The following is a 27246-nucleotide window of genomic DNA, read 5'->3' as shown; positions in this document are numbered from 1 at the left end:
TAATTTTAAAAATCTACATTTATATTATCCATATCTGTATATGGTATGTGACTAATCCTTAATGAATACACATGAATATGCACATATACTGTAAGTGGACTTGGATAGACCTGGTATACTTTAGTCAACGTTGAAAGAGCAAGACAGGTGAAAGAGGCAGCAATGGTTGTTTTATAAGCTATTTAACTAAGTAAGACGAATTTGAGCAAGAGTCAGGTCAAACTTGCTGAGAACATTTATTGCTTCCAGTTGAGATTAACAAAGCGTAGACCGTTTTTGCCAAGAGGAGCACCACCTCATTCTTTTGGCGTAGGCCTTTGTTGCTGGGCTGTCACAGTCTGGCTGGCGGGGTGCCATTGGCCCTTTTTTCTGGAACGTCTCGGTGGTGTCGCCTGCTCCCCAGTGACTAGCTTTGCTGCAGTTTGAAGCTGCTTCATTTTTCTTTTTTGCCTTCGAGCAGTTCTCTGTTTTTTAGTTTTTAAGAAACTATCCTCTAATTTGTATAGAAAGTCTTCAATTCGTCCAACCTAGAAGAAATAAACAGATACAACAAGATTCGTTGTTGTTTCCCCAGGTTTTGTGTACTTAGGAAAATGGTGAGGAATTTAAAAGTAAATGGCACATACAGGTCCATGTTGGAACAGAACTGGTGGAGACAGTTAAAATATAAATATAAAAGCCCCCTTTTTGTTTTAATTTCAGGGTCCTTTGTTTTAGGAACGTGAAGCAGACATGCAGGAATTTGCTTTACCACTCAGTCCTATATATTGGGGATGGGACTGGGGATTATCATGACCTGCTGTCTTTACTGGTCAGTAAAACCAGGGATTTCGAAAAGGAATAAATGGTGAAAAATTATTCAATTTTCTAAAAGAATAATGAAACAAAATCTACTCCCCTCAAAACCAGAGTTTCTAGCACTGGTATACCCCTGGCCAACTTGGGAGAAAAATGAATATTCCACATTGTCTTAGCAAGAGCCATTTCTCTTTTAAATCAAAAGTTGAAATAAAATTAAATAACGATATACAAAACAGTAGTTCTTAGAAATAAATTATTTGTCTTTCTCCAAAGAAAACTTATCATTATTCAGTGACGGTTGAATGTATTATACTATTTGTCAGAGCAAAACAGTTTACATATATGCTGAGTTGGGCTTTCATGATGAAAAACAATTCATACTTAACCTTGATTCCCGAGACCTGCATATTGTATTAGTCTAAAATCACTCACTGAAGAACCTGTTGTCTTAGAGTTAGCTCAAAGCTAGAGCACTTACTCTTCAAGGTATATTAACATATCGTCTACTTAAGATAAAAGCACTTACAAGTTCAATTTTCCAATTTTGAGCTCTACTTTTAAGTCACTTGATTTATCATTCAGAGTAATATCCAAAAGATAATTCAGATTGTCAAAAAGAGAGTAATAAATGGTAGCACTCATTTATATGTTATATTTAGGTCTTACATCACACAAGGTGATGAAAACTGTCCATTGGTTTCCTTAAGAAAATAAGATAATTTATGTGAAAACAATTCTTTTTGAAAACCTAAAATTACTTCAGGTAAATTTTTCCAAAAGTACATATTGTTTATGATATCTGATTATTGCAGCAATCATCAAAGTGATTTGACAGAATATTTTTAGATCCTGTCATGAAGTCAATGCATTATTCTATGTATTCCATCCATTTATACTATTCAACTTACACCAAAACCATAAGTAAAAAATTAACACAGAGCACAATCAAAATAAACACGATGGATGGCACTTTACTGTTACTTCGATAGAGTTGATTACTCACTCATGTTATTTGTGCTGAAAATGTATGGTTTAAATCAAAGCTCTTTACAGTGATAATGTTTGCAGTTAGTCCAAACACAGTTACAATTACACCCCTAATGCAACAAAAGAAGCTTCCTTCAATGATACAGAAAAATACTTGTTTTAAAATATCCATTCGGTGGCTGCTATCTTTTTTTTTTCCTACATCTTTATTGGAGTATAATTGCTTTACAATGGTGTATTAGTTTCTGCCTTATAACAAAGTGAATCAGTTATACATATACATATGTTCCCATATCTCTTCCCTCTTGCGTCTCCCTCCCTCCTACCCTCCCTATCCCACCCCTCACAAAGCACCGAGCTGATCTCCCTGTGCTATGCAGCTGCTTCCCACTAGCTATCTATTTTACGTTTGGTAGTGTATATATGTCCATGCCTCTCTCTCGCTTTGTCACAGCTTACCCTTCCCCCTCCCCATATCCTCAAGTCCATTCTCTAGTAGGTCTGTGTCTTTATTCCTGTCTTACCCCTAGGTTCTTCATGACATTTTTTTTTCTTAACTTCCATATATATGTGTTAGCATACAGTATTTGTCTTTCTCTTTCTGACTTACTTCATTCTGTATGACAGACTCTAGGTCTATCCACCTCCCTAACACCATACACAAAAATAAGCTCAAAATGGATTAAAGACCTAAATGTAAGGCCAGAAACTATTAAACTCTTAGAGGAAAACATAGGCAGAACACTCTATGACATAAATCACAGCAAGATCCTTTTTGACCCACCTCCTAGAGAAATGGAAATAAAAACAAAAATAAACAAATGGGACCTAATGAAAAACTTCAAAGCTTTTGCACAGCAAAGGAAACCATAAACAAGACCAAAAGACAACCCTCAGAATGGGAGAAAATATTTGGAAATGAAGCAACAGACAAAGGATTAATCTCCAAAATATACAAGCAGCTCATGCAGCTCAATATCAAACAAACAAACAACCCAACCCAAAAATGGGCAGAAGACCTAAATAGACATTTCTCCAAAGAATGTATACAGATTGCCAACAAACACATGAAAGAAGGCTGCTATCTTTTTTAAAGATTGGGTTTATTAAGAGCAGTGTTGACTAACTGGTTTGCCTTTCACTAAAAAAAGACAAAGAAGAAACACAAGCTATGTCATTGGAATAGAGAGTACTGCTGAATTAAACTGGGAGGTCTAGAGTACAGACTGTGTACATGTCTCACCTGGCCTAGGTGTTCACCTCCTGCCTGGTCTGTCTACATGCTATCCTTTTAACCCATTCTCCTAATAATACTGGAATGATCTTTTTAAAATGTATATATGGTCACATTTTCCCCTGCTTAAAATGCCTAAATGGATTCCCAAGCCCTTAACATGATCTACACAGCTCTGGGTGATCTGGTTACACTTCTGTCTCTAATTCTGTCTCCTGTCACTACATTTGCCTTAGCCCTGTGGTACATCTCTCAGTTTTCTAAACACAACCGTGCAGCATTCTCTGCACCCTTGATCTTCCTAATTCTATGCCCTCTGATGGAATACTCCCATTGGAACCCTTACATATCCTTTGGATTTCAGGTTCAACATCAGTGCCTCAGCGACATACTTCTTAACCCAGACCAGGTTGGGGCTCTCAGTAACATATTCCCACAGCAGCTGATTCATCTCTTTGCATATTGTAAGTTTTTACTTAATTGTTTATAATGATTTATGTAATATCTATCTTCCCATCTGGGTTTGCTCCATAAGGCAGGCAGCTAGGTCCATGGTGTTCACTATTCCCAATAACTAGGATATGGTAGACCCTCACCAATCCTACTCTCTGATAATAGAGCTGAAGACATCAGTGTGTTCAGAAACCAATGTGTTTTTCCATACTCAAAGTGATGACTGGTATGAAGCATATCAGAAAGCTTTCTTTTCTCTTAAAGATCAATCGCTTTCATATCCCATCATTCTATTACCATTGTTTAGCTTTGAGTCTAGGCAAGGTAATAACAAGGTGTGGTCTCCATACTTGAAACAGCCAAAAGTAGAAAGGGCACTGGGAAAAGAGTCAGGAGTGTTGAGTTCTGCTCTTGGCCTGGCTTATAATCTTGATCTGTGACACCAGAAAAGTCACTTGGCCTTTCTGAGCTTCAGTTTTCACCACCCTTTAGTGAAGAAAGGGTTAGCCCGGATAATTTCCAAGGACACACCAAGCCAAAAAATTCCATGACTTGTACTCACATCAGATTTAAGTTTGTCCAGTCTTAAGATGTGCCCTTACAATTTTCAAACCAGAGGTTATTCTCTTAGATTATACCATTATAATGACAGAACATGCAGTAAAGTAAGTCAATTTTAGCTTCTGTACTTACTGAAGTGTAGGAGAGCTGCAACATGTTTTTAGTAAAGCTGGTTCTTTATTTTCTTTTTTTAAGTCAAGGAAAGAAAAATGATGGTTGAAGAGAAAATAGATTCATATAACTAAGAAGAACAGATTGCAAATGATAGAAATTTCTATAAAGCCCTTAGGGAAATAAAACACAAAGAAATATGTAAGCATGTAAGGAAGGAAATGAGCCAGTTTTTGGAGCAGAGACCTTATTAGACCTTCTTTTTAGTATAGGGTCTACTTGCTTAACTATATCAGATATTCTCCTTGGTCATTCTAGGTCTAATTTTCCCATTTGCAAGATGGGCAGATAACATTTTCTTGTCTGTCTATGTGCCAGTGCTGACTTGGCATTACTGAGATGTGGATATCAGACCAAATGAGTTTGTAGAGAATTTGGGGAGTCCAGATGATTGAGGGGAACTGAAGTTTTCAGTAAAAGGGCAGATTCTCACCTATCATATGGTTGTCAATCGTAATCCTCATCAAAGAGTTAGGAAATTGTTATCAACAAATTTCTGAGGATTTTTAAATTCTTATGCACAAAAGTCTGTCAGTCATGACTTACTGTGGAGTCAAAAGTTCAGAACAAAGATGACTTTGAAACCATAAAAGAGAAGGCAGCCTGAGAAGTACAGGAGATTTCAAAGTTGAAATTCTAACAGTACAAAAAAAAAAAAAATACCAATTAGGAAGAAATGTGGAGGTAACTAAACAGACCAATACGTATTACAGGAAAATTTCTAGTCAGCTCAGATCTCAAAGGAAGTACTTTCATTCTTTCATGAAAATATTTATTAAACATCTACTGTGTACAATATTTGGCACTGTACTAAGGTGATAAGCAAAAATATCGAGATGGTTGTTTATGAGGAACTCATATTCATGTAGGAGAGGCAGTTAATGAAAACATGATTGTAACAAAGCATGAATGGTTATATAAGAATTACGTACAAAAAGTTCTGTTAGCAAAAATGTCAGAACAGTGAGTTCTATCTGAAGGAATGTGGAGGTGTATTGGAGGTGATAGGAGCTGGGTCTTTGCCAGGACAAGAAACTCATTCCAGACAGAGGAAACAGCATCCATAAAAGCAAGGTTGTGAAAGAACATGGGCTATTTGATGGGGTGGGTCACATAACATAGATGTGGGCATGGGGGAACAAAGAGTAGAGACATACACAACAGGAAATATAGATTGGGGTCAGCTTACAAAAAGTTGAAAAATACTTAGCTATGTGGTTAGGAAGATAAATCTGGTGCATTGTGTGGGGTGGAATGCAGCCAGGGAGACTAGAAGCAGGTGGATCAATTAGGGCCCAGTGCAATATGATATGAAAAATATATTGGGGCCTGCATCAAGGATTTAAGAGATATTTGGGAAGTAAGAGCTATAGTCTTGATGAAAAATTCTGTGTTGGGGTTAGAAGGTGAGCAGAATTAGTAATGACTATGAAGTTTCTCCTTTGAGACATTGATGGTATCTTAATGAGGTAAGGAATAAAATTCAATGGACAGTTTTAGGGAAAAAGGATGAGTTTGATTAGAGACAAATGTAAGAGGTAGAAAAAGGTCCCATAATCAGTAATGTGTTAAAAAAAATGGGCCTATAATAATAGCCTAGTACTAGGCTAAAAGTCAGAATGATGAAAACTCCTAATAGAAAAGAAAAAAACAACCTACTATTTTGTAGTTTACCATATGAAAAGCATTTTGGCAGTTAAACAGTCCTAAGAAAGACAAACAAAAAATGACGCTTTCAGTTATTCAGAACAAAAAGGTGGTCATGGCAGAGAGACAGCCTGCTGGGTCGAAGTCAGATATATCTGGGTTGGAATCCCAGCTCCAGCATATTCTTGGTGACTTTTGGGCAAACTTATTTAATTTCTTGGAACCCAAGTTTCTTCATCGTCAATTGCTTCACAGGGTCCTAATGAGATTAAATTAAACAATTTATGTGAAGTATTTGCATAGGTTTGAATTGCTATTATTTAGTGGTAGTATTAATACTTGAATCTGGAAGTGTATGCCCAGTAAATAGAAAAAAAACACAAATAAATAAAACATACCTATAAAAGTAAAATAAAATTAAAAGCTAAACAACTTTATCTAATAGTCCTTGTGTTTTTGACCTCCACTCTGTGGAGATTGCTGCCTTAGTAACTGTGCTAAGTGTAGGTGTTTGACATACTTTAAAGTCTTGTGATTAGGTCTCAAAATTCTACTATATAACAGACAAAATTAAGAGGGGGCAGAGAAAGGAGTGGGAAGATATGAGTTTCTGACAGTACATATTAGCTGCAAATTCAATGTAAATCAACAGTATTCCCTGGTTACCCAAAACTGATCTGATTATAGACTACAATATTTAAAATGTGTCTCAAAGGGGGCAATAGTTTTTTCCCTTTTCTGGTCAGGTCCTGTCTCATCTGGGCTATCATGCTCGGTTCTGGGTATGTCCAGGGTCTTAATTCCAAATTGTATGATGAAACGTTGGAGAATCTGGAGGTGTTTACTGGGGAGAAGAGAAAACATAACAGGAATCTGTGATATCTTTAGGTATATCAGCATTGTTATGTGAAGGGGTGATGAATTTGTTTTGTGTTTATACATTTGAAAGAGTACTATCTAGAATTGCGAGTTTGATTCCCAGTTCTTTCACTGGTGATGTGACTTAAATTCTGAACTTTAATTTTCTCATCTCTAGTGTAAATAACAAATTAATAATCAGAGTATATTTACAGGGTTTTTGTGAGGATTAAATAGCTTGATGTTTGTGGAAAGCTCTTCATAAATGTCTAAGTCCTCCACAAAGATTGTGTAGTGCCTGGTGATTTCATAATAGGTTCTCAATAAGTATTTGTTGAAGTGATAAACAGCTGAATGAGTAGTTAAATGAGTAAAAAAGTAGATATTATATTAATATTTTCACAACTGTATAAAAAATGGAAGGGGTTTTAGGGTAAGGTATAGTGACCCTCATCACCAGAGATTGGAAATCAAACATTAGATGACTTTTTTGGCAGGTATGAATTATTTGGGTCATGTGTGAGCCAGGGGTTGGATTAAAGAAGCTTTTAATATCCATTCCAACTTTAAGGTACTACTTTAATGATGTTTAGTTTGGCCTGGATTCACTCTACAGAAATGTGCTCAGTGGAAGAAGGACACATTGCAATTTGCCTTGTACCACATTGGAGAAGCACTATGGAAATGAGAGGGATCCAACCACTTCTTTTGTAGTTTTGTATATAATGAAAGGTATTGAATTGGTTGATATAAACACCCATGGATACTAGGGTTCTCAGTACTTCGTTATATTTTACTTATAAAATGATCATATCTATAGGACCTATATCTTTTTCTCCAGATGTATCAATATTTTATCTTGCATCTAAAGGACCCCTATTACGGATTAGCTTAACACTAGAAGGTAGTTTATAGCACACTTTCTTTCTTACCCTATTAACTGCTTCAGATTCTTCAATCATCAGATTATTCATTTTCTCAGTTAATGATTTTTTACCATATCGAAACTTAAGATTTTTCTACTAGATTCCAGGATAAAACACAACGTTTTTACAGATTAAAATGTTTTCCCACATAAAACCGCTTCGTAGTCACTTTCAGTATAGGAGTGATAAAAAGTACTTGAATATTTTCTCCAATAATCTTCTACTATAAAATTGGTTTGTATCTTATGTGTAGGTGGGAAGTATGGGGATGCCCTGAGGTCAGGAGACCCTCTGTTCACTTGAGAGCTTTCTTGTGAAGGAGGATTGCTACTGACTCACTCTCATTTTGTGGGGCTGACTGTGGCTTCATTTGCACATTTATCCAACTTATTTTCATTTGGTAATTGAAGGCATGTGAGCCAGAGGTGAAAGCAATAGTACCAGTTTCCATTTCTTATGCAAAGGCTGGCCATGAGACCAAGGGCATTGCTGGGGGAGAAACTGAGTTTTAGAACATAGAGAGTTAGAAATGGGGACAAACTAAGGAAAAAAATGACAAGAAGCTCCACACAAGCAAAGCTGATGAGAGATGATAACAGAAAGGGACACACAGCCATGGCCTAATAGAGCTTTGGAAGGGGAGTCATTCAGATGTGGTGAGGGGAAGGAGAGTCACTGTGAAGATCTGGGTGGCCCTTTCCCTCCCAGAGTCATTTAAAATGAAACACTACTGGGATGAGTTGAATTTCGTGCGCTCACAATTCCTGTATTGAGGTCTTAACCCCCAGTATTTCGGGATGTATTCTTATTTGGAGATAGGGTTTTTATAGAGACCATTAAGTTAAAATGAGGTCTTTAGGGTGGGCCTTAACCCCAAATGACTGGATAACGGGATATTTGGATACAGTCACTCACACAGGGAGACTAACTTATGAAGATGAAGGCAGTGGTTGAGGTGATGCTCCTACAGCCAAGGTATGATAAAGATTGCCAGCAAACCACCAGAAACGAGGGGAGAGGCATGGAACTGATTCTTCCTCACAGCCCTCAGAAGGTACCAACCCTGCTGACACTTTGAATTTGGACTATCAACGTCCAAAACTGTGTTGATAAACTTCTATTGTTCAAGCCACTCAGTTTGTGGTACTTTGTTACAGCAGTCTTAGCAAATTAATACAGCTATAGACAGTCCCTGACTTATGATGGTTCGACTCATAATTTTTTGACTTTATGATGATGCAAAAACGATATGCATTCAGTAGAGACCGGGTTTTGAATTTTGGTCTTTTCCTGGGCTAGCAATATGGGGTCTGATACTCCTGTGATGCTGGGCAGCCGCAGTGAGCTGCAGCTCCCCGTCAGCCAAGTGACCCGAGGGTAAACAACCCATACACTTATTACCATCCTGTCCCCATACAACCATCCTAGTATTCACTTTCAGTACAGTATTCAGTACCGTAAATTACATGAGCTACTCAATACTTACTGTAAAATAGGCTTTGTGTTAGATGATCTTGCCCAACTCTAGGCTAATTTAAGTGTTCTGAGCACATTTAAGGTAGGCTAGGCTAAGCTATTATGTTCAGAAGTTTAGGTGTATTAAATAATTTCCAACTTACAGTATTTTTAATTTATGATGGGTTTATTGAAATGTAACCCCAATGTAAGTTGAGGAGATCTGTACTAAGCCATATAGCTCACTTAAGTTCTAATTTTCCCCTCATACATAACTTTGATCATTTCTACCTTTCACTTTTCCTGTCGGTTGATGTTCCCTACTTTGTTGGTGCCCCCTGCACAGGCTTAGTATATACCTTGGGAAACAGTGTAGTTTCTTTCCAATAGTGGCAATTAGAGGAGGTTGATCTCAAACATAAACGCGTGGGTAAATTACACAGAGAAGGAAGACACTGGGCTTGAAATGGGACTTCCTATTGGATTTCATGTAGTCTGGATTGATGAAATAAGAATTGGATCCTCAGGAATAAATATCATGTTTCTATGACTGTAGTGGTGGTTACAGAACGAGGATGTTTTTCCAGCGGTTAGCAGTGTGGACCACAGTGGATTTGATAACATTAGTTTCCTTGCTCTGTTCCAGTTTAGTTTCCAGACCAAATGCTTTTAAATATTTATCATCCAAAATGGTTTGAATTTTAATTCTTATTAGAATGCCAATTGTTTTCAAACAGGCTTGAAATTAATTTCTAAAATAAACTTAGTTTCTGAAACGGAGTTGTTTCTGCTATTCATAATATAGCAGTTTCCTTTAGCTTTTGGCTAGCATTCAAACAGACAAACAAGCCTCATATTTCTCCATTTAAATTTAGTGAATTTTGTATGTTAGTTGGTATTTTAGTCATAAAAAAGTACAATGTGGAAATCTAAGTCATCTACCTGTGATATGCTACAAAATGTGCAAAAAAGTTCCTGCTAAACTGTATTACCAAGTCCTAATTGAAAATTCCCATAATGATAGCACTTTAAAGAAATTATGTTTAGTATACAGTTAAAGTGCAATTATGAAACCTTGCTATCACTTCGTTCATGAAACAATGTATCATGGCTTTTTAAAATTTTAGTTTTGGGGACTTCCCTGGTGTTCCAGTGGTAAAGAATCCGCCTTCCAACGCAGGGGATGCAGGTTCGATCCCTGGTGGGGGAACTAAGATCCCACATGCCGCGGGGCAACTAAGCCTGCGCGCCACAACTACTGAGCTCTTGAGCCTCAACTAGAGAGCCCGTGTGCCGCAAAGTACAGAGACCACGTGCCCTGGAGCCCGCGCCACAACTAGAGAAGAGAAAACCCACACGCCACAACTAGAGAGAAGCCCGCACGCTGCAGTGAAGAGCCTGTGTCCCCCAATGAGCGCCGCAACGAAAGATCCCATGTGCTGCAACGAAGATCTTGTGTGCCGCAACGAAGAACCAACACAGCCAAATAAATAAATATTTTAAAAAATAAAATAAAATTTTGTTTTTCCACATTTAATGGCATAATTTATTTGAAGGTTTGAGTATATATATATATATATATATATATATATATATATTTATTTATTTATTTATTTATTTATTTTTATTTTTTATTTTTTTTACGATATGCGGGCCTCTCACTGTTGTGGCCTCTCCCATTGTGGAGCACAGGCTCCGGACGTGCAGGCTCAGGCACCATGGCGCATGGGCCCAGCCGCTCCGTGGCATGTGGGATCTTCCCAGACCGGGGCACGAACCCGTGTCCCCTGCATCGGCAGGCGGACTCTCAACCACTGCGCCACCAGGGAAGCCCGAGTATATATTTTTTAAACTTTTTATTTTGAGATAATTTCAGATTCACATACATCAGTAAGAAGTAGTACAGGAAGAATCTGTGTATTCTTTGTCAGTTTGCCCCAATGGTAACATCTTGCAAAACTTTGATAGAATATTACAGCCAGGATATTGACACTGATACAGTCAAGATATAGAACAGTTCCATCACCACAAGATCTCTTGTGTTGCCCTTTTATAGCCACACCCACTTTCCTCCTGGCTCCACCTCCTTAACCCCTGGCAACCACTAATCTGTTGTCCATTTCTGTAATTTTTTCATTTTAAGAAGATTATATAAATGGAATCATATAGTATATAACTCCATGATTCTCTGGGGATTTATTCAGTTTGTTGTGTGTATCAACAGTTTGTTCCTTTTTATTGCTGAGTAGTATTCCATGGTATGGATGCACCACAGTTTAATGATTCACTCTTTAAAGGATATCTAGATTACTTCCAATTTTTGGCTATTATAAATTAAGTTGCTATGAACATTTGTATACAGGTTTTCGTGTGAACATTAGACTTCATTTCCCTGGGATAAATAAATGCCCGGGAGTATAATTGCTAAGTCATTTGTTAGTTGCATAATTAGTTTTTTAAAGAAACTGTCATATTGTTTCCCTCAGTGGCTGTATTGTTTTACATTCCCACCAGCAATGTATGAGTGACCCAATTTCTCTGCATTCACACCAGCATTTAGTGCTGCTACTAATTTTTATTTTAGCCATTTTGATAGGTGTGGAGTGATTTATTGCATTGAGGTTTTAATTTGCATTTCCCTAATAGCTAATGATATTGAATATGTTTTAATGTGCTTATTTGACATTCTCTTTGGTGAAATGTCTGTTCATGTCTTTTCCCCACTTTCAAATTGAATTAACTTTTTAATTTTTTACTGTTGAATTTTGAGTTCTTTGTAAATCGAAATACTTGTCTTTTTTTTTTTTTTTTTTTTGCGGTATGCGGGCCTCTCACTGTTGTGGCCTCCCCCGCTGCAGAGCACAGGCTCCGGACGCGCAGGCCCAGCAGCCATGGCTCACGGGCCCAGCCGCTCCGCGGCATATGGGATCCTCCCAGACCGGGGCACGAACCCGTATCCCCTGCATCGGCAGGCGGACTCTCAACCACTGCGCCACCAGGGAGGCCCAATACTTGTCTTTTTTTGGGCATGTGGTTTGCAAATATTTTCTGTCATTCTGTAACTTGTCTTTTTATCCTTTTAAACAGAATCTTTCACAGAGCAAAAGTTCTCAATTTTGATGAAGTCTAATTTATCAATTAGATTTTTATGGATCATACTTTTGGTGTCAAGTCTAAGAATGCTTTGCATAGACTAAGATTCCAAAGATTTTCTCTTATGTTTTTTCCTAAAAGTTTTACATTTTGAGTCAATTTTTGTATCAAGTGTCAGACTTAGGTCAAGTTTTTTGTTTGTATTTTGGTTTGTTTTCACCTATGGATGTACAAATACTCTTGCACCATTTATTGAAAAGCCTATCTTTGCTTTATTGAATTGCTTTTCTTTCAGTATTTGAAAAATGTGCCACCTATTTTTGGCCCCCATATATTTTACTGAAAAATCCACTGTCATTCAAATTGTTTTTCCCCTATAGTTAGTGAATCATTTCTTTTTTTTGCTGCTTTCAAGATCTTTCTTTGTCTTTAAGGTTTAGAAGTTAGACTATGCTGCATCCTGGTGTGAATTTGAGTTTATCCTGTTTGGGATTCACTCAAATTCTTTTTTTAAAAAAAAATAATTAATTAATTTATTTTTGGCTGTGTTGAGTCTTCCTTGCTGCTCACGGGCTTTCTCTAGTTGTGGTGAGCAGGGGCTTCTCTTTGTTGCAGTGCGTGGGCTTCTCATTGTGGTGGCTTCTCTTGTTGCAGAGCGTGGGCTCTAGGCACGCAGGCTTCAGTAGTTGTGGCTCGCGTGCTCTAGAGTGCAGGCTCAGTAGTTGTGGTGCATGGGCTTAGTTGCTCTGCGGCATGTGGGATCTTCCCGGACCAGGGTTTGAACCCGTGTCCCCTGCATTGGCAGGCGGATTCTTAACCACGGCGCCACCACGTTAGCCCCTCAAATTCTTGAATCTATAGTTTTCTGTCTTTTGCCAAATTATGGAAGTTTTCAGCTATTATTTCTTTGGGTACTTTTTCATTCCTGTCCATTTTCTCCTGTCCTTCTGGGATTCTGTTAACATGAATATTAGATTTTTTGTTTTAGACTCACAGCTCCTTGAGGATCTTTTCATTTTTTTTTTCAGTCTATTTTCTCTGTTGTTCCAATTGGATAATTTATACTGTCTTATCGTCAATTCATTGATTCTTTCCTCTTTCCCCTTCATTCCGATGTTGAGCCCCTCCATTGAGTTTCTTATTTTGGTTATTGTATTTTGCAGTTCTAAAATTTCTATTTGGTTCTTCTTAAGTCTTCTATTTCTTTGCTGAGATTCTCTATTTTTTTATTAAGGTATAGTTGATTTACAATATTATATTAGTCTCAGGTATACAATATAGTGATTTGAAATTTTTATGGATTTTACTTCATTTATAGTGTAAACTATTAGCTATATTCCCTGTGCTGTACAATATATCATTGTAGCTTATTTTATATGTAGTAGTTTGTACCTCTTAATCCCCTACCTCTATCTGACCCTCCCCACTTCCCTCTAGTATGTTTTCTATGAGTGTGTTTCTTTTTTGTTATATTCATTTGTTTTGTGTTTTAGATTCCACATATAAATGATATCAGACTATTTGTCTTTCTCTGACATTTCACTAAGAATAATACTCTCTAGGTCCATCCACGTTATTGTAAATGGCAAAATTTCATTCTTTTTAATGGCTGAGTGGTATTCCATTGTTTGTGTATATATATACACACACACACACACTCAACACACACACCCCATATCTTTCTTATCCATTCATCTGTTGATGGGCACTTAGGTTGCTTCCATATCTTGGCTATTGTAAATATTGCTGCTATGAACATTGGGATGCATGTATCTTTTCAAATGAGTGTTTTTGTTTTTTGGGATCTATACCCAGAAGTATGGAATTGCTGGATCATATAGCAGTTCTACTCTTAGGTTTTTGAGGAACTTCCATACTGTTTTCCATAGTGGTTGCACCAGTTTACATTCCCATCAGCAGTGTACAAGGGTCCCCTTTTCTCCACACCTCACCAACACTGAACACATATTTGTGTTCAAAAAGAACACAAATAACATTCTGACAGGTGTGAAGTGATATCTCATTGTGGTTTTAATTTGCATTTCCCTGATGATTAGTGATGTTGAGCATCTTTCCATGTGCTTGTTGGCCATCTGTATGTCTTCTTTGGAAAATGTCTGTTCATGTCTTCTGCCCATTTCTTAATCAGGTATTTTTTTTATATTAAGTTGTATGAGCTGTTTATATATTTTTGGATATTAACCTGTTATCAGTTATATTATTTGCAAATATGTTTCACTTATTCAGTAGGTTGACTTTTTGTTTTGTTGATGGTTTCCTTTGCTGTGCAAAAGCTTTTAAGTTTAATTAGGTCCCATTTGTTTAGTTTTGCTTTTGCTTCCTTTGGCTTAGGAGACAGATCCAAAAAAATATTGCTACAATTTATGTCAAAGAATGTTCTGCTTATGTTTTCTTCTAGAAGATTTGTGCTTTCCAGTCTTATATTTAGGTCTTTAATCTATTTCGAGTTTATTTTTGTATATTGTGTGAGAAAATGTTCTAATTACATTGTTTCACATGTAGCTGTTCCAGTTTTCCCAGCACCACTTTTTAAAAATTATTTTAAAAATCTTTATTGAAATATAGTTGATTTACAGTGTTGTGTTAGTTTCAGATGTAAAGCAAAGTGATTCAGTCGTACATATATATGTATAACTTTCAGATTCTTTTCCATTATAGCTTATTACAAGATGCTGAGTATAGTTCCTTGTGCTATATAATAGGTTCTTGTTGGTTATCTATTTTATATATAGTAGTGTGTATATTTTATTTTATTTTTATTTTATTATTCTTTTTTTTGTGTGGTACGCAGGCCTCTCACTGTTGTGGCCTCTCCTGTTGCGGAGCACAGGCTCTGGACGCACAGGCTCAGCGGCCATGGCTCACGGGCCTAGCCGCTCTGCGGTATGTGGGATCTTCCTGGACCAGGGCACGAACCTGTGTCCCCTGCATTGGCAGGTGGACTGTCAACTACTGCGCCACCAGGGAAGCCCAGTAGTGTGTATATTTTAATCCCAAACTCCTAATTTATCCCTCCCCTCTCCTTTCTATTTAGTGACGATACATTTGTTTTCTATGTCTGTGAGTCTATTTGTCTTGTAAATAAGTTCATTGGTATCATTGTTTTAGTGTCCATATATAAGTGATATCATATGATATTTGACTTTCTCCATCTGACTTACTTCACTTATTATGATAATCGCTAGGTCCATCTATGCTGCTGAAAGTGGCATTATTTTTTATGGCTGAGTAATATTCCATTGTGGATATATATATATATATATATATATATATATATATATATATATCCCCCACATCTTTATCCATTCATCTGTTGATGGATACTTAGGTCACTACCATGTCTTGGCTATTGTAAATAGTGCTGCAGTGAACATTGGGCTGCATGTGTCTTTTCAAAGTATGGTTTTCTCGATATATGCTCAGGAGTAGGATTGCTGGATCATATGTTAATTCTGTTTTTAGTTTCTTAAGGAACCTCCATACTGTTCTCCATAGTGGCTGCACCAATTTACGTTCCCACCAGCAGTGTAGGAGGGTTCCCATTTCTCGACACCCTCTCCAGCATTTATTATTTCTAGACTGTTTGATGATGGCCATTCTGACTGGTGTGAGATGGTACATCATTGCAGTTTTCATTTGCATTTTCTAATAATTAGTGATGTTGATCATTCTTTCATGTGCCTATTGGCCATCTGCATGTCTTCTTTGGAGAAATGTCTATTTAGATTTTCTGCCCAATTTTGGATTGGGTTGTTTGTTTTTTTGATATTGAGCTGTATGAGCTGTCTGTATATTTTGGAAATTAACCCCGTGTTGGTTCCATTGTTTGCAAATATTTTCTCCCATTCTGTAGGTTCTCTTTTCGTTTGTTGATGATTTCCTTTGCTTGTTATTTATTAAGTCCCGATTTTTTCTGGCTGTGTTCTTGTTTCTTTCTGACTCTTTAGAAGAGTTCTCTGCAAGTTCCTCCCCTTATTAGCCTCTTTCTCTCAAAGGAAGATTAATAAAAGGAAGTCATCTTTAGAACAGTGGCTGGCTCTCTGTGCCAGACACATCGAGGAACATGTGAGTCAAGGGTGAGGGTCGTCTTGACTCCAAATCCAGATAGTAGCTCCTTAGACATCGTACTAGGGATGTGGAGTGGGTGTCTCCTTGGGTGTCAACCTCAGTCTCTCAGAGGTGGCTGATGGGCTGGAGGACTTGGGAGCTTAAAGCTCAAATCAAGTCAGCTGGGTCCAAGCCCAGATCCCATTTCTAGGGCAAGTGGTGGTGGTTATTTAGGAGACTGGAGAGATGCAGGAAGCAGAGGACAGCTGAGATGGGGGAGCTGACAAGCCTGAATGGCAGTGTGCATATCCTTCACTTGCTGAAGCCTCCATGGACTGTGACCCATGGAGACGTTGCTGCCATGAAGTCGCAGAGGCGGGGATGTGGGGAGGGGTTCACCGCTGCCTCAAGGCCTGAGCACAGCTGGTGGGTGGCCATGGTGAGGGCTCCGGGGCTCCATGGGACACAGCCCTCAGCCTGTCCCCAGACACCCAGCTCACCTTGTGGCTCCAAGGCCAGGGGGCCTGGAGGGCCTGGGGAGAAGGCCATGGTTGGCCTCTCACCCTGCTCTCTGCCACAGGGACCCCCAGCACCACTTACTGAAGAGACTTTCTGTTCCCCATTGTATATTCTTGCCTCCTTTGTCATAGATTGATTGATCATAAATGTGTGGGTTTATTTCTGGGCTCTCTTTTCTGTTCCATTGATCTGTGTGTCTGTTTTTGTTCTGGTACCATACCATTTTGATTACTACAGCTTTGTAGTATGTCATATTTTAAAATTTGTTTTAAGATGTCTCTAATTGCTCATTAGAACATTTTTATGGTGGCTGCTTTAAAATCTTTGTCAGATAATTATAATAGCTCTAACATCTTTGTGTTAGCATCAGTTGGTTGTCTTTTATTATTCAGTTTGAGATCTTCCTGTTTCTTGGTATGATGCATGACCTTTGATTGAAATCTGGACACGTGGGGTATAAATGTTATGAGAGTCTGGATCTTATTTAAGCTTTCTGCTTTAGCTGGATTTTCTGACACTGCTATGGCAATAGGTGGGAGGGACATTGCCTCATTACTGCCAGGTGGGGATAGAAGTTCAGGTTCCACACTCAGGCTCCATTGACACTTGAGGGAGGGGTTCCTCATTACTTCTGGCTTGGCATGAGCATTCAAACTCCTCACTAGGTTTCCACTGATATCTCTCCAGCAGTACCTCATCACTGCTCCCCATGTGACTTCCACTGACATCACAATGAGGAGGCAGGCTCATGATTGTTGGTGGGTGGTGAAAATCCTGACTGTCTACTAGGCCTCCTCTGACACCACACCCAGTGGGGATGAATATCTAGGCTCCCAGTTAGTTTCTTTGACACCACCCTTTTCAGGTGGGAAGGTTGAGACACCTTATTATAGCCCAGTGAGGGAAGAAGTCTAACTCCTCACTTGGGCTTTGCTGACATGGCTGGGGTTGGATCACCATCTTTTTTCTGTGGTGTTTGGCTGGAGTAGGATGATTATTGCCTAAGAGCTTTCTGTCTTGCTAGGCTGCCTTTTTCCTTGTCCTTTGGCTGGAGGGAGCTGGGTTTTGTTGGTTTTTTTTTTTTTTTTTTTGTCTGCACATGTCAGTGTTTCTGGGTTACCGGGTTTCGTCATCAAGAAGTGTGGAATGTATGAGGCAAAAAAAATAAATAAAAAAAAATCCAATCAACTCATCACCATGTTATTGCTCAGGTCCCCATGTGTTTAGGTCATTTCCCTTTTCATTCCACCTTTCAGAGTCTTATATTTGTACATAATGTCCAAGGTTTCACTTAATGTGAGGAATAGGGAAAAGCATGTCTCCTCCATATTCCTGAAAGTGGAAGCCCTCTATCATGGCTTTAAAAAATGATTCCTGACCTCTGTTCCTCAGGGAGATGTACTTTTATTTCTTGTATCTGTTTTCCCAGTTGCTTCTAAAAATCATCATCAGTATGATGAAGTGAATCAATGAAGCTGAAGGGGATCTCCTCTCCATAAGAGATATTGGGAAGTTAAAAGCTTCTCGAATTCCTTTCAATTCAGTAAGAAAGAAGCCTAACTTTATCCTATCTCTGGGTTAGGATCTCTAACATTGGTCCATATGCATCTTTTCACCAGCCACCTCATATTCTTCTCCAGAATCTCTTCTCCAGCAGAAAGCCATATTAGCAGAGTACACATATGTGTTACACATCCAGTTTTAATGATGCTAAGAGATATGGGCGTGTTGGCGCTTATGGCATTTGTATGTGTTTTTGATTACAGTCTTGTTCCCTCCTCCACATGCACCATTTTAAGAAAGTCATAATCGAAATGATAAATGACCCCATACCTTCCTTTAGGGCTGCATGTAAAGGTACTTTTATTTTTACCCTTCTCCAAAAGATGAAAGGTATAATGAGTACACTATAAATGACTGAATGAGTGACAAGTCAGTTGCTCTGAACTCTGTATTAATCTCATTTTCAATATAGAATGAGAAGATGTCCTATTGTTCATTTAGCTACCAAGTGGTATAAGCTGATATTTTGTTTTTCTTTAGAATTACAAAGGATTGCAAAACTTAATGTATAAAACACATGCAGTAAATTCTGGGCTGCCAAGTAAAAGAGATACTAGGTAATTTAGAGAAAGTAACTTTTAGAATGAACAGAAAACTCACTCTTTAGTTCAAAATGAAATTGAGATATATGCTCCCCTCCCTTGCCCCAGAATATTTCACTGAACTTGTGAAAGATTCATTTTGAAAAGCCTTTACAGAGAGAAAAACGCTGATAGGTTTGGAGTCATCTGAGCATTTCCAATTTCTGTTTTAGTCACCTCCGTATATTATTAGCTCCCTAGTAGGACAGGCAGGGAGGGGGTCCTGGAAGTGGAGGAGTAAACAGTGTGCTGTCCAGTCCTGGCCACAAGGCCTCTGTGCTGTGAGGTAAGCTGTGGAGGGATTACAGTGATATGTGCTTCTGAAATTATGTTTTCATTGAGATCCTGGTGCATTTCAAAATACTTATTCAGATATCTCACCAGAAAGTGACCCTTGGAGCAACAGTAAATATATTACAGGAATAACAAGACTTCTAAGCTGTTTTCTTGGGGTGCTGATGTTGCAGGAAGAAGGAAAATGGTGACCTGTCAAAGCACCCTAAACAGATATGTCTATAAAGGGAGAGGTGGTGAAGGAGGACAGTAGGAGTAGCATGATCCAGGGGATAGTGGGTGCCAGGGTTCAGATTTGGTCAGGCAGCTGCTGCAAAGTGGTCTGGGTAAGTCGCCAGATGGGTCTGTGAGCTGCGATCTAGAGAAGGACAGATGCCTGCAATGCTCCTATCCCACTCACTGCTGAGAAGCAGACTCAAAGATCGTCTCTTTGGTTGTCTTACGGAAACTGAGCTTGGGTCAGGCAGTGTTCTTTGTGCCATTGACTTTTAGTAGCTGCATTTGTGGTTTACTATAAGTGTGCTAGCTAATGACTAGGAACAGAGACTTTGACCCAGACAAACCTGATTCAAAACCAAATACTGTCCCTAACAAACATAGGCTTGTTTCCTTGTTAATTCTATGAAGCTCTTTTCCTTGTCTTTCAAAGGAGAGATAATGACATATCTCTCATAGGATTGTTGCAGTCATTAAATGTGATAATTAAAAAAAATTTTTTTTTAATTAATTAATTTTTGGCTGCATTGGGTACTCATTGCTGCGCACGGGCTCCCTCTAGTTGTGGCAAGTGGGGGTTATTGGGTGTGGTGCGCGGGCTTCTCATTGTGGGGGCCCCTCCTGTTGCAGAGCACGGGGCTCTAGGTGCGTGGGCTTCAGTAGTTGTGGCTCGTGGGCTCTAGAGCACAGGCTCAGCAGCTGTGGCGCAAGGCTCAGTTGCTACGTGGCATGTGGGATCCTCCCGGACCAGGGCTCGAACCCGTGTCCCCTGCATTGGCAGGCGGACTCTCAGCCACTGCGTCACCAGGGAAGTCTCTGTGATAACTTCTTGAAGTGCTTGGCATATACTAACAGATCAGTAGTCATCACTGATGATATTTGTCATCACATTATTAATTTTTTATCACATTAAGTTAATTATTTACCTGAAATAAATTTTTCTATAATATGTTTCTATTGTGATAGTTATTCAAAAGCAAACTTCAGACTAACAGAGTTTGATAATTTGTTGGATATCACAGTATTTTATTAAGTATATGAGCATCTAATAAATGGCTGATTAGTTTTGTCTGCCCCTTGATAGCTCCTGGTAAAAAGACACAGTTCCTGGATTCATGCTCCCTAGATGAGGGCCATGCTAGATCTGACTCCTGCACAGAAATGCTTCTGCTGCAGAAATTTCCTGCCAAATCATCAAAGTTTTAGAATAATTTCAGCCAACAAAGTATATAAAAGAGGTACTCCCAGTTTTGGAGGAGAGGCCAAGTACAGGTGGAAAGGGAGTGATTAGCAAACGCAGCTGTTGAAAATGTTTAACAAATGAACTACATATTTTTTTCCTTTAAGTCAGAGGAGAAAGATATTGTTTGGTTTAGATGGTGATTGAAATTCAGCATCGGTTTGGAGTGTTGCACAGTGGCCAGGGGACATGGCCAAAACCAAGGCTCTTGGCTTTCTCCACTCGCCAGGCTAGACGTGGCTTTGCTGTCCGTGTGAGGATGAGGTCCTCCCTCCAGGTCTGACAGCCCCAGGGCTCAGCCTCTGACCGCAGTCAAGAGGTTCTGCCAGGGCTTTGGCCGGTGGCTCCTCCACTACGATTGCCGGCTTAGAAGCCTACTGGCACAGACTCATTCATCCCCGGAACCTCAGTCATTTATCCTGGCACCTGGCCTCTTAGCCCCTTGGGCCTTGCTTCCTTGCCCCTTCCCCTCGGCCTGGTCAGCAACAAGAGCACTTTGGTTTCTGTGCACGATGATCTGCACCATGCCACGGATGGAACTGCTTAGCAGTGCTCAGAGCACATGCTCTAAAGGAATTTGGAGATATGCTAACGAGGAAACCCATAACCAGAAGCTGGGAAGATTCACAATCAAATTGCAATAAATCTGTGGAGACTCCTAAAGAACAAGACACACAGGAAAAGCCTGATTGCTGGACAACCTGCTTTGCAAATGAGTGGTGCGGTTGCTGAAGCTTTGAAAAGACAGCAGCATTGTCAGAGACACAACTGCAGCCCCCAACCACGTATTAGTCAGCCCAGATGACTGGCTGATGAATGATAGTGCCACATGGGCAATCTGTCTCAGCGGAGCTCCTGGAAGGACTCAGGTTTGAATGCTGTTGTGGAAAGTAAATAAAATGTTCCAATTTGTTCTTTCGTCTTCAACCAACTGCCCCAGCCCATATCTGAATTTGTACTCTTCACTTCTTGCTCTGCCTATGGCAACAGCCTTGCACAGAACAGAGTTAAGTGACATACAGTTCTATCCCATTTTTATCTTAAAAGACCAAATTACTATATCAGTGAATGTCATTCCTGTATGACAGTGAGGATGAGTATGATTTATAAGTGAAGATTTCAAGAGATAAAGGAACCCCAAAAGCTAAATCATTTTGAATAAGTTCATATGGATGGTTTAAAGATATCTACCTTAACTCCATTCATTGGACTTATTAAAGATTATGATGTACCGTGTTATATTTTAATATTTGAAGAAATTGTAAGGTAGCATTTCTTCTCATGAAAATTCATAGGATAATGATTAGATGCTGAAGTATTTCTCTCACTACTTGTAAAGTAACAAAGTTTTATTTCTCTTTATTTAGTCTCAAATCAGAGATCTAGAGGCGGATCAGAATAAGACAGTATTTTATGTCATACCAGATTAAATTCTGATCTTTGCAGTGTGAAATTTAGACTTTGTAAATTAAGAGCCAGCAGCTTTGTCTTCTGAGTTGTAGACAGTGTTGCTTAAATGTTTCTCTAAACTGAGTCTCTGGTGAGAAGAAATAAGAATGTTCCAACTTAACAGTTGGCACGTTTTTTTTAAAAGACTCCTTTTTCTAAAGATTCCTTTTTCTGTTTCTCTTCAGGCTTAGTTCATAATGGGCCTTAGGATTCAGTGCTAAGTAACCCAAAATCATAGGCTCTATAGGTGGTAAGGGTATGAACACACTGTATTTCTCAGTAGGCTGTGACTTGCCCAAGGTCCCACAAGTGGGAGCTGAATTCATGGTCAAGATTTTGTAGATTGAGACTCTGTATTCTTTCTGGTTAGAGATGGAAAACTAAGGTACAGAGGAGGAGGATCCTATATGGGTGGATCACAAAGGTAGACTAAACCGAAAATTCTTTAGTGACTTCTTTGGCTCAGATAGAAAGAACTTTATTTTGAGAATTGAAGACAGACACACTGGGCTAGTTTATGGCCAGATTCCACTTTGATTGGAGGCCATCATAATTCCCCATTTGGCTTCACACCTGAATGCTCAGCCATATATAAAACAATGGTGGTCAGTTGGGCTTTTTCAGGTTGCACAAAGCTTGGGCTTCTATCAAGAAAGAGATTAGGCTCTAAGGCCAGACCAAGTCCTGGTTCTACCACTTACTGGCTGTGTGACTTTAGGAAAACTGGTAAACTTCTCTGTTTAAGATAAGATAAATTATACCTTTTATCTTATGTGAGGGTTAGTGCGTTGGTGTATGTAAAGTGAATAGGAGAGTGTTGACCCATATTAAGAGCTCAGTAAACATTAACTCTCCTTTTGATGATCTGGCTTTCAAAAGACCCATTTATTCAGAGCTGGGAGGGGATTTTTAATCTTCTAGCTCAATATCTTTATTTTACAGATGAAAAAACTGAGGCCTAGAGAAAGGATGTGGCTTCTGAGCTAATTTGTGACAGACCCAGGTCTCTGAATCGCTAGTTCAGGGTGCTTTTTACTGTACTAGCCTCCCTGTAAATAAGTCTTTGTTCTTCTTATGGATAGAAGACAGAATCAGACCACTTCTCATGTCCACTGCCACTATCTAGGTTCAAGGTTCAAGCCACGCAACCTTGGGTTCCAGCCATCGTTATCACTCTCTGCTATCATTGCAGTAACCTCCTAACTGGTCTTCCTGATTCCACCCATGCCCCCTTCCATGTCTTCTCACCTGAGCAGCTTAGAGTGTTTTCTGTTTTTCTGTTTGACAAAACATTACCTCCTCTGCTCTCTCACTTCATCTCGTATTACTCGTGTCATTCTACTCCAGTCACCTTGCCCTCCTTGCAGATCCTTGTACGTGCCAGGCACCCTCCAGTCTCAGGGTTTTGAGTTTGCTGTTTCCTTTATGTGGAATGCTTCTCACCAGATATTTGCATGGTTTGCATTTCTTTCAGATATTTGTTCAGTTATCAGCTTGGTGAATCCTGCCCTGATTATTCTATTGCAGTTGCAGTCATCTTGTACTTTCCATTTTCCTTTCCTGCTTTCTCCAGCCATGGCATTTATTACTTATATTCCATATTTCTTTAGGTAGTTTATTGCCTACTTTTCTCTAGCAGAATGCAAACATCACGAGGGCACTGCTTTTTCACTGCTGTATGTCCAGCATCTAGGACAGTGTCTGCCCCAATCACTGAATGCAGGAATGAGCAGTGTGATAACAGGACCTGTGGGATATTCAGAAGGGCGTGTTTTCTCAGGTATTTTTGTTACAGGCTAAAACTAAGCAAAGTGTGATACTCTTATTTAAAGAGTCCTGTCATGGCATGGGACTTTCCAACACAAGAAAATTTACCCTTTTTTTTGACACAATCTGCTTATTTTTGTATTTGCACAGCTAAACCAACATACATATATCTTTCTGGAATTAATTACTGGAAAGCCAATACTCTGTAAAGCCAAACAAAAACAAGAGCCACTTTCCTAAAACTCTATAAAGAATACACAGTATTTTAGTTCTGGTGAATCAGGAAAAAAGCCCAGAATTTTCTCATTCTTTCTCTTTCTGGGTTCTTAGAGAAATCTCAAAGATAACAAAATATAGACAGGAGGTCAGCACTCATGAATCAGGCTTCATCTTGACAGTCTTTTTATAGACCTGTAACAAAGTGGAGCCCTGAAAATTGTGTTAGGTAATAGGGATTGTGACAAACCCTTTAACTCCGTGGAACTAGGAGGTGCTGCTATAATTCTGCTTCAGATGAAAATTTCAAGTGTTTTCATTAGGTACAACAGCTGTTTCTATTACAGATAACAGATCTCAGAGGTGGTGATGCTGATATCAACTTCTAGTGGGCTCAGAACACGGTGTAGCTTGTACAATTAGCTTTTTATAAAAATTATTATTTTCTTCCTGCACATGCAAATTAACTCTGTAGCAGTAAAAGGAAATTACTTACTTGCTACCGGAACCGTCTGAAAGTGATACGATCATGCTTTGTAGAGTCACACTGACCAAATTAAAAGCCCTTGGGAAAAATTTGGCACCGCGTTCCTTCCCATTCACATCTTCCTAAAGACCTCTCAGGAGCTTCCATTTAGAAAGCTAAGATCATTACCAGGGCTTTTAATTTGGAAAGATTGGCTGCTCACCAGTAAGTCTTTCTAGATACGCAGTGGTTGGGTTGAGTGGCTGTGACGTGTTCCAGTCTCAGAGGCCTTGACTTGACTATTCTCCTGACTCCTGCTTGCTTGCAGTATGTTTTCCAGCCCGGGGCCCTGATCCATGGCTCTACTGCTAAAGCTCATCTCCAAGATGGATGCTATCATTTCATTCTTTCCACAAATGCACATATCACTCCTCCTTGCAGAATTGGAATCTGTTTCTCCAATCCCCTGCTTCTGGGCTGGCCTGTGACTGCTTTGACCGATAGAATATGGTGGCAGTTGCCATGCCAGTTCTGGGCCTAGCCTTTTAGAGGACTGGTGGTTTTTCAATACTTCCCTTTCTCTCGAGATGCTTCCTCTTGGAACCCAGCTGTTGTGCTGTGTAAAGCCTCATTCACATGGAGAGGCCACCTTTAGGCACTCCAGTCAGTGTCTCAGCTGACTGGTATCTGCTGTCACCACATGTGTGAGCCATCTTGGAGTCCAGTCCATTTCAGCCTTCAGGTGACTCCTCCAGTCCCAGGCACAGAAGCCACGAGATTGAACTGCATGAGAGACACTGAAGCAAGAACCACCTGGCTAAGTCTAGTCAACACATAGAACTGTGAGAAATAACGTTGTCATTCTAAACCACTATATCTGGGATGATTTTTAACACAGCAATAGATAACTGCAATAAGGGCAAAGCGGGAAGCTGCGGGCTAAATGCTCCTATGAATGTGGGCATCAGAACACTAGTGTAGGGTGAGGTGAAACTGGTGGTTGTCTACAAGATGCAGACAGGTATAGACGAATGTCAATCACTCTTCCACCTGTTTGGCTAGTCCTTGGAATTTCATAATTGGACTATTCTGTTATCTCTTGGATTTGCAACTATAAATATTTACTGTGCAAATGCAAATATTTCTGGGGGGGATAATGCTTTAAACCAGGGTATAAGGGTACAGAAGACTTTTTGTGTAGGGTCACATAGTAAATATTTTAGGCTTTGTGAGTTATATGGTCTTTGTGGCAACTACTCAACTTGGCCAAGGTGACATAGATGATACTTAAGTGAATGGCATGGCTGTGTGCAGTAAACTCTATTTACAAAAATAAGTGGTTGGTTGGTTTTGACCTGTGAACTGTAGTTTGCTACCCCCTGTGCTAAACAATTATTTCTATAGTCAGCAGAAATATTTAATTATATCGCTTGACTCTCATGCGCATTGGATTTTGTTTACCTCTAGCTCCAGTTCGTCTTGCCATTCCTTCTTAGCCTCCTCCTAAATTTGAAATGTGCTCCCCAAGCCTCTCTTCTTCTTATACGCTCTTTCTCTGCCACGTCATCCACTCATATGATTTCAGTTACCACCAATTTGCCAATGACTTAGAAAACTCAATCTCTATTCAATTTTCTATTCAGAACTCCAGACTCCTGTACTTCACCTTGGATATCTTGCCGGCACCCTAAGTTCAGTGCACTTTTGGGCTAGTTATTAGCCTATTGTCTCTTAACTCCAAACCCACCCTTCTGTAATTAGCTCTTTGATGCTGGGACTGGAACTCTGGAAACCCCATTTCTGTTTTGCCAGCTCTTTGTCTCCATCAATAGGGGTCGATAGAGGGACACTGTAAAACCCAAGGAGAAAGGAGGGACTTGCTGCTTCCTGGTTATTTGCTGCGGACTTCTGTCAGCTTGGAGTTCCTGTGAGCATCTATTCAGCAAAGTTTCTTTGCTCCAGAAACATACATTCTTTTCTGTAGTAGCAGTGGAATTTGGCTTTTCCAAAAGTTGTCAGATTACCCCCATTAAAACGGCCTTCTTTCACTCCCCATCAGCACCAGTGAGTTAGTGCCCATTCCTCAGAAGTCTAAGTCTCAGCCCTTCACAACCCCTCCTCCAAGTTCAGGGACACGAGCACCAGCTAAATATAGCACCTCCTAGTAGGAGATCTGAGTTTTGGCCCAGCCAGGTCCCTGCTCCAAGTTTCTAAGTTTTAGTAATTGCAACCTCTTCTCTTTGATTCTCCAGCCCTAGGGGGTGGTAGCTGTTTCCTTTAATTGCTTCCTTGGTGATGAATTATTGTTTTCCTTTTCAGTTACCTATTTCATACACAGTTAACCATTCTGTATATTAAATTCCCTTTCAAATACCTGGTGTGGTTTCTGTGGACTCTGAAAGAGTTTATGTTCTCAGCCAAAAGCTGTTTCGTTGAAGTATTTCCTTCCTTCCTTTGCACCAGCGAACCTGTTCCTATTCCCTGCCTAGTGGCTCAAGCCCAATGTCTGGGCATCATTCTAACCTTTTCTTTTTTCTTAACTCCCATATGCAATCAGTGAATAAGGCCTGTATATTTGCTTCCTGAATATTTCTTACATCTGTCTGCTTCTCTCCATCTCTGTGCTCACCACTGTACATCAAGTCACCTCCTTATAACTGACCTCCCCAAATTTCTGTAGC

The 27246-nt window shown here is 39.4% G+C and overlaps 1 protein-coding gene across 1 annotated transcript in view; it reads right to left on the bottom strand.

Moving 5' to 3' along the window:
- Nucleotides 1–296: 296 nt before the first annotated feature.
- The window catches only part of SPATA16 (spermatogenesis associated 16), a gene marked incomplete at its 3' end in the record, with an annotated part of 212598 nt that continues 185648 nt past the window's right edge, over nt 297–27246 (bottom strand). The window contains exon 10 of the mRNA XM_082624320.1: nt 297–527. Within this exon, the coding sequence (XP_082480446.1) occupies nt 297–527 (231 nt within the window). The remainder of the gene's footprint in view (nt 528–27246) is intronic.

The sequence above is a fragment of the Mesoplodon mirus genome, assembly GCF_964341445.2.
Source record: "Mesoplodon mirus genome assembly, chromosome: 6".
Classification (NCBI taxonomy): domain Eukaryota; kingdom Metazoa; phylum Chordata; class Mammalia; order Artiodactyla; family Ziphiidae; genus Mesoplodon; species Mesoplodon mirus.
The sequence above is the reverse complement of the archived record's forward strand: the minus strand, read 5'-3'. Positions and strand labels throughout refer to the sequence as shown.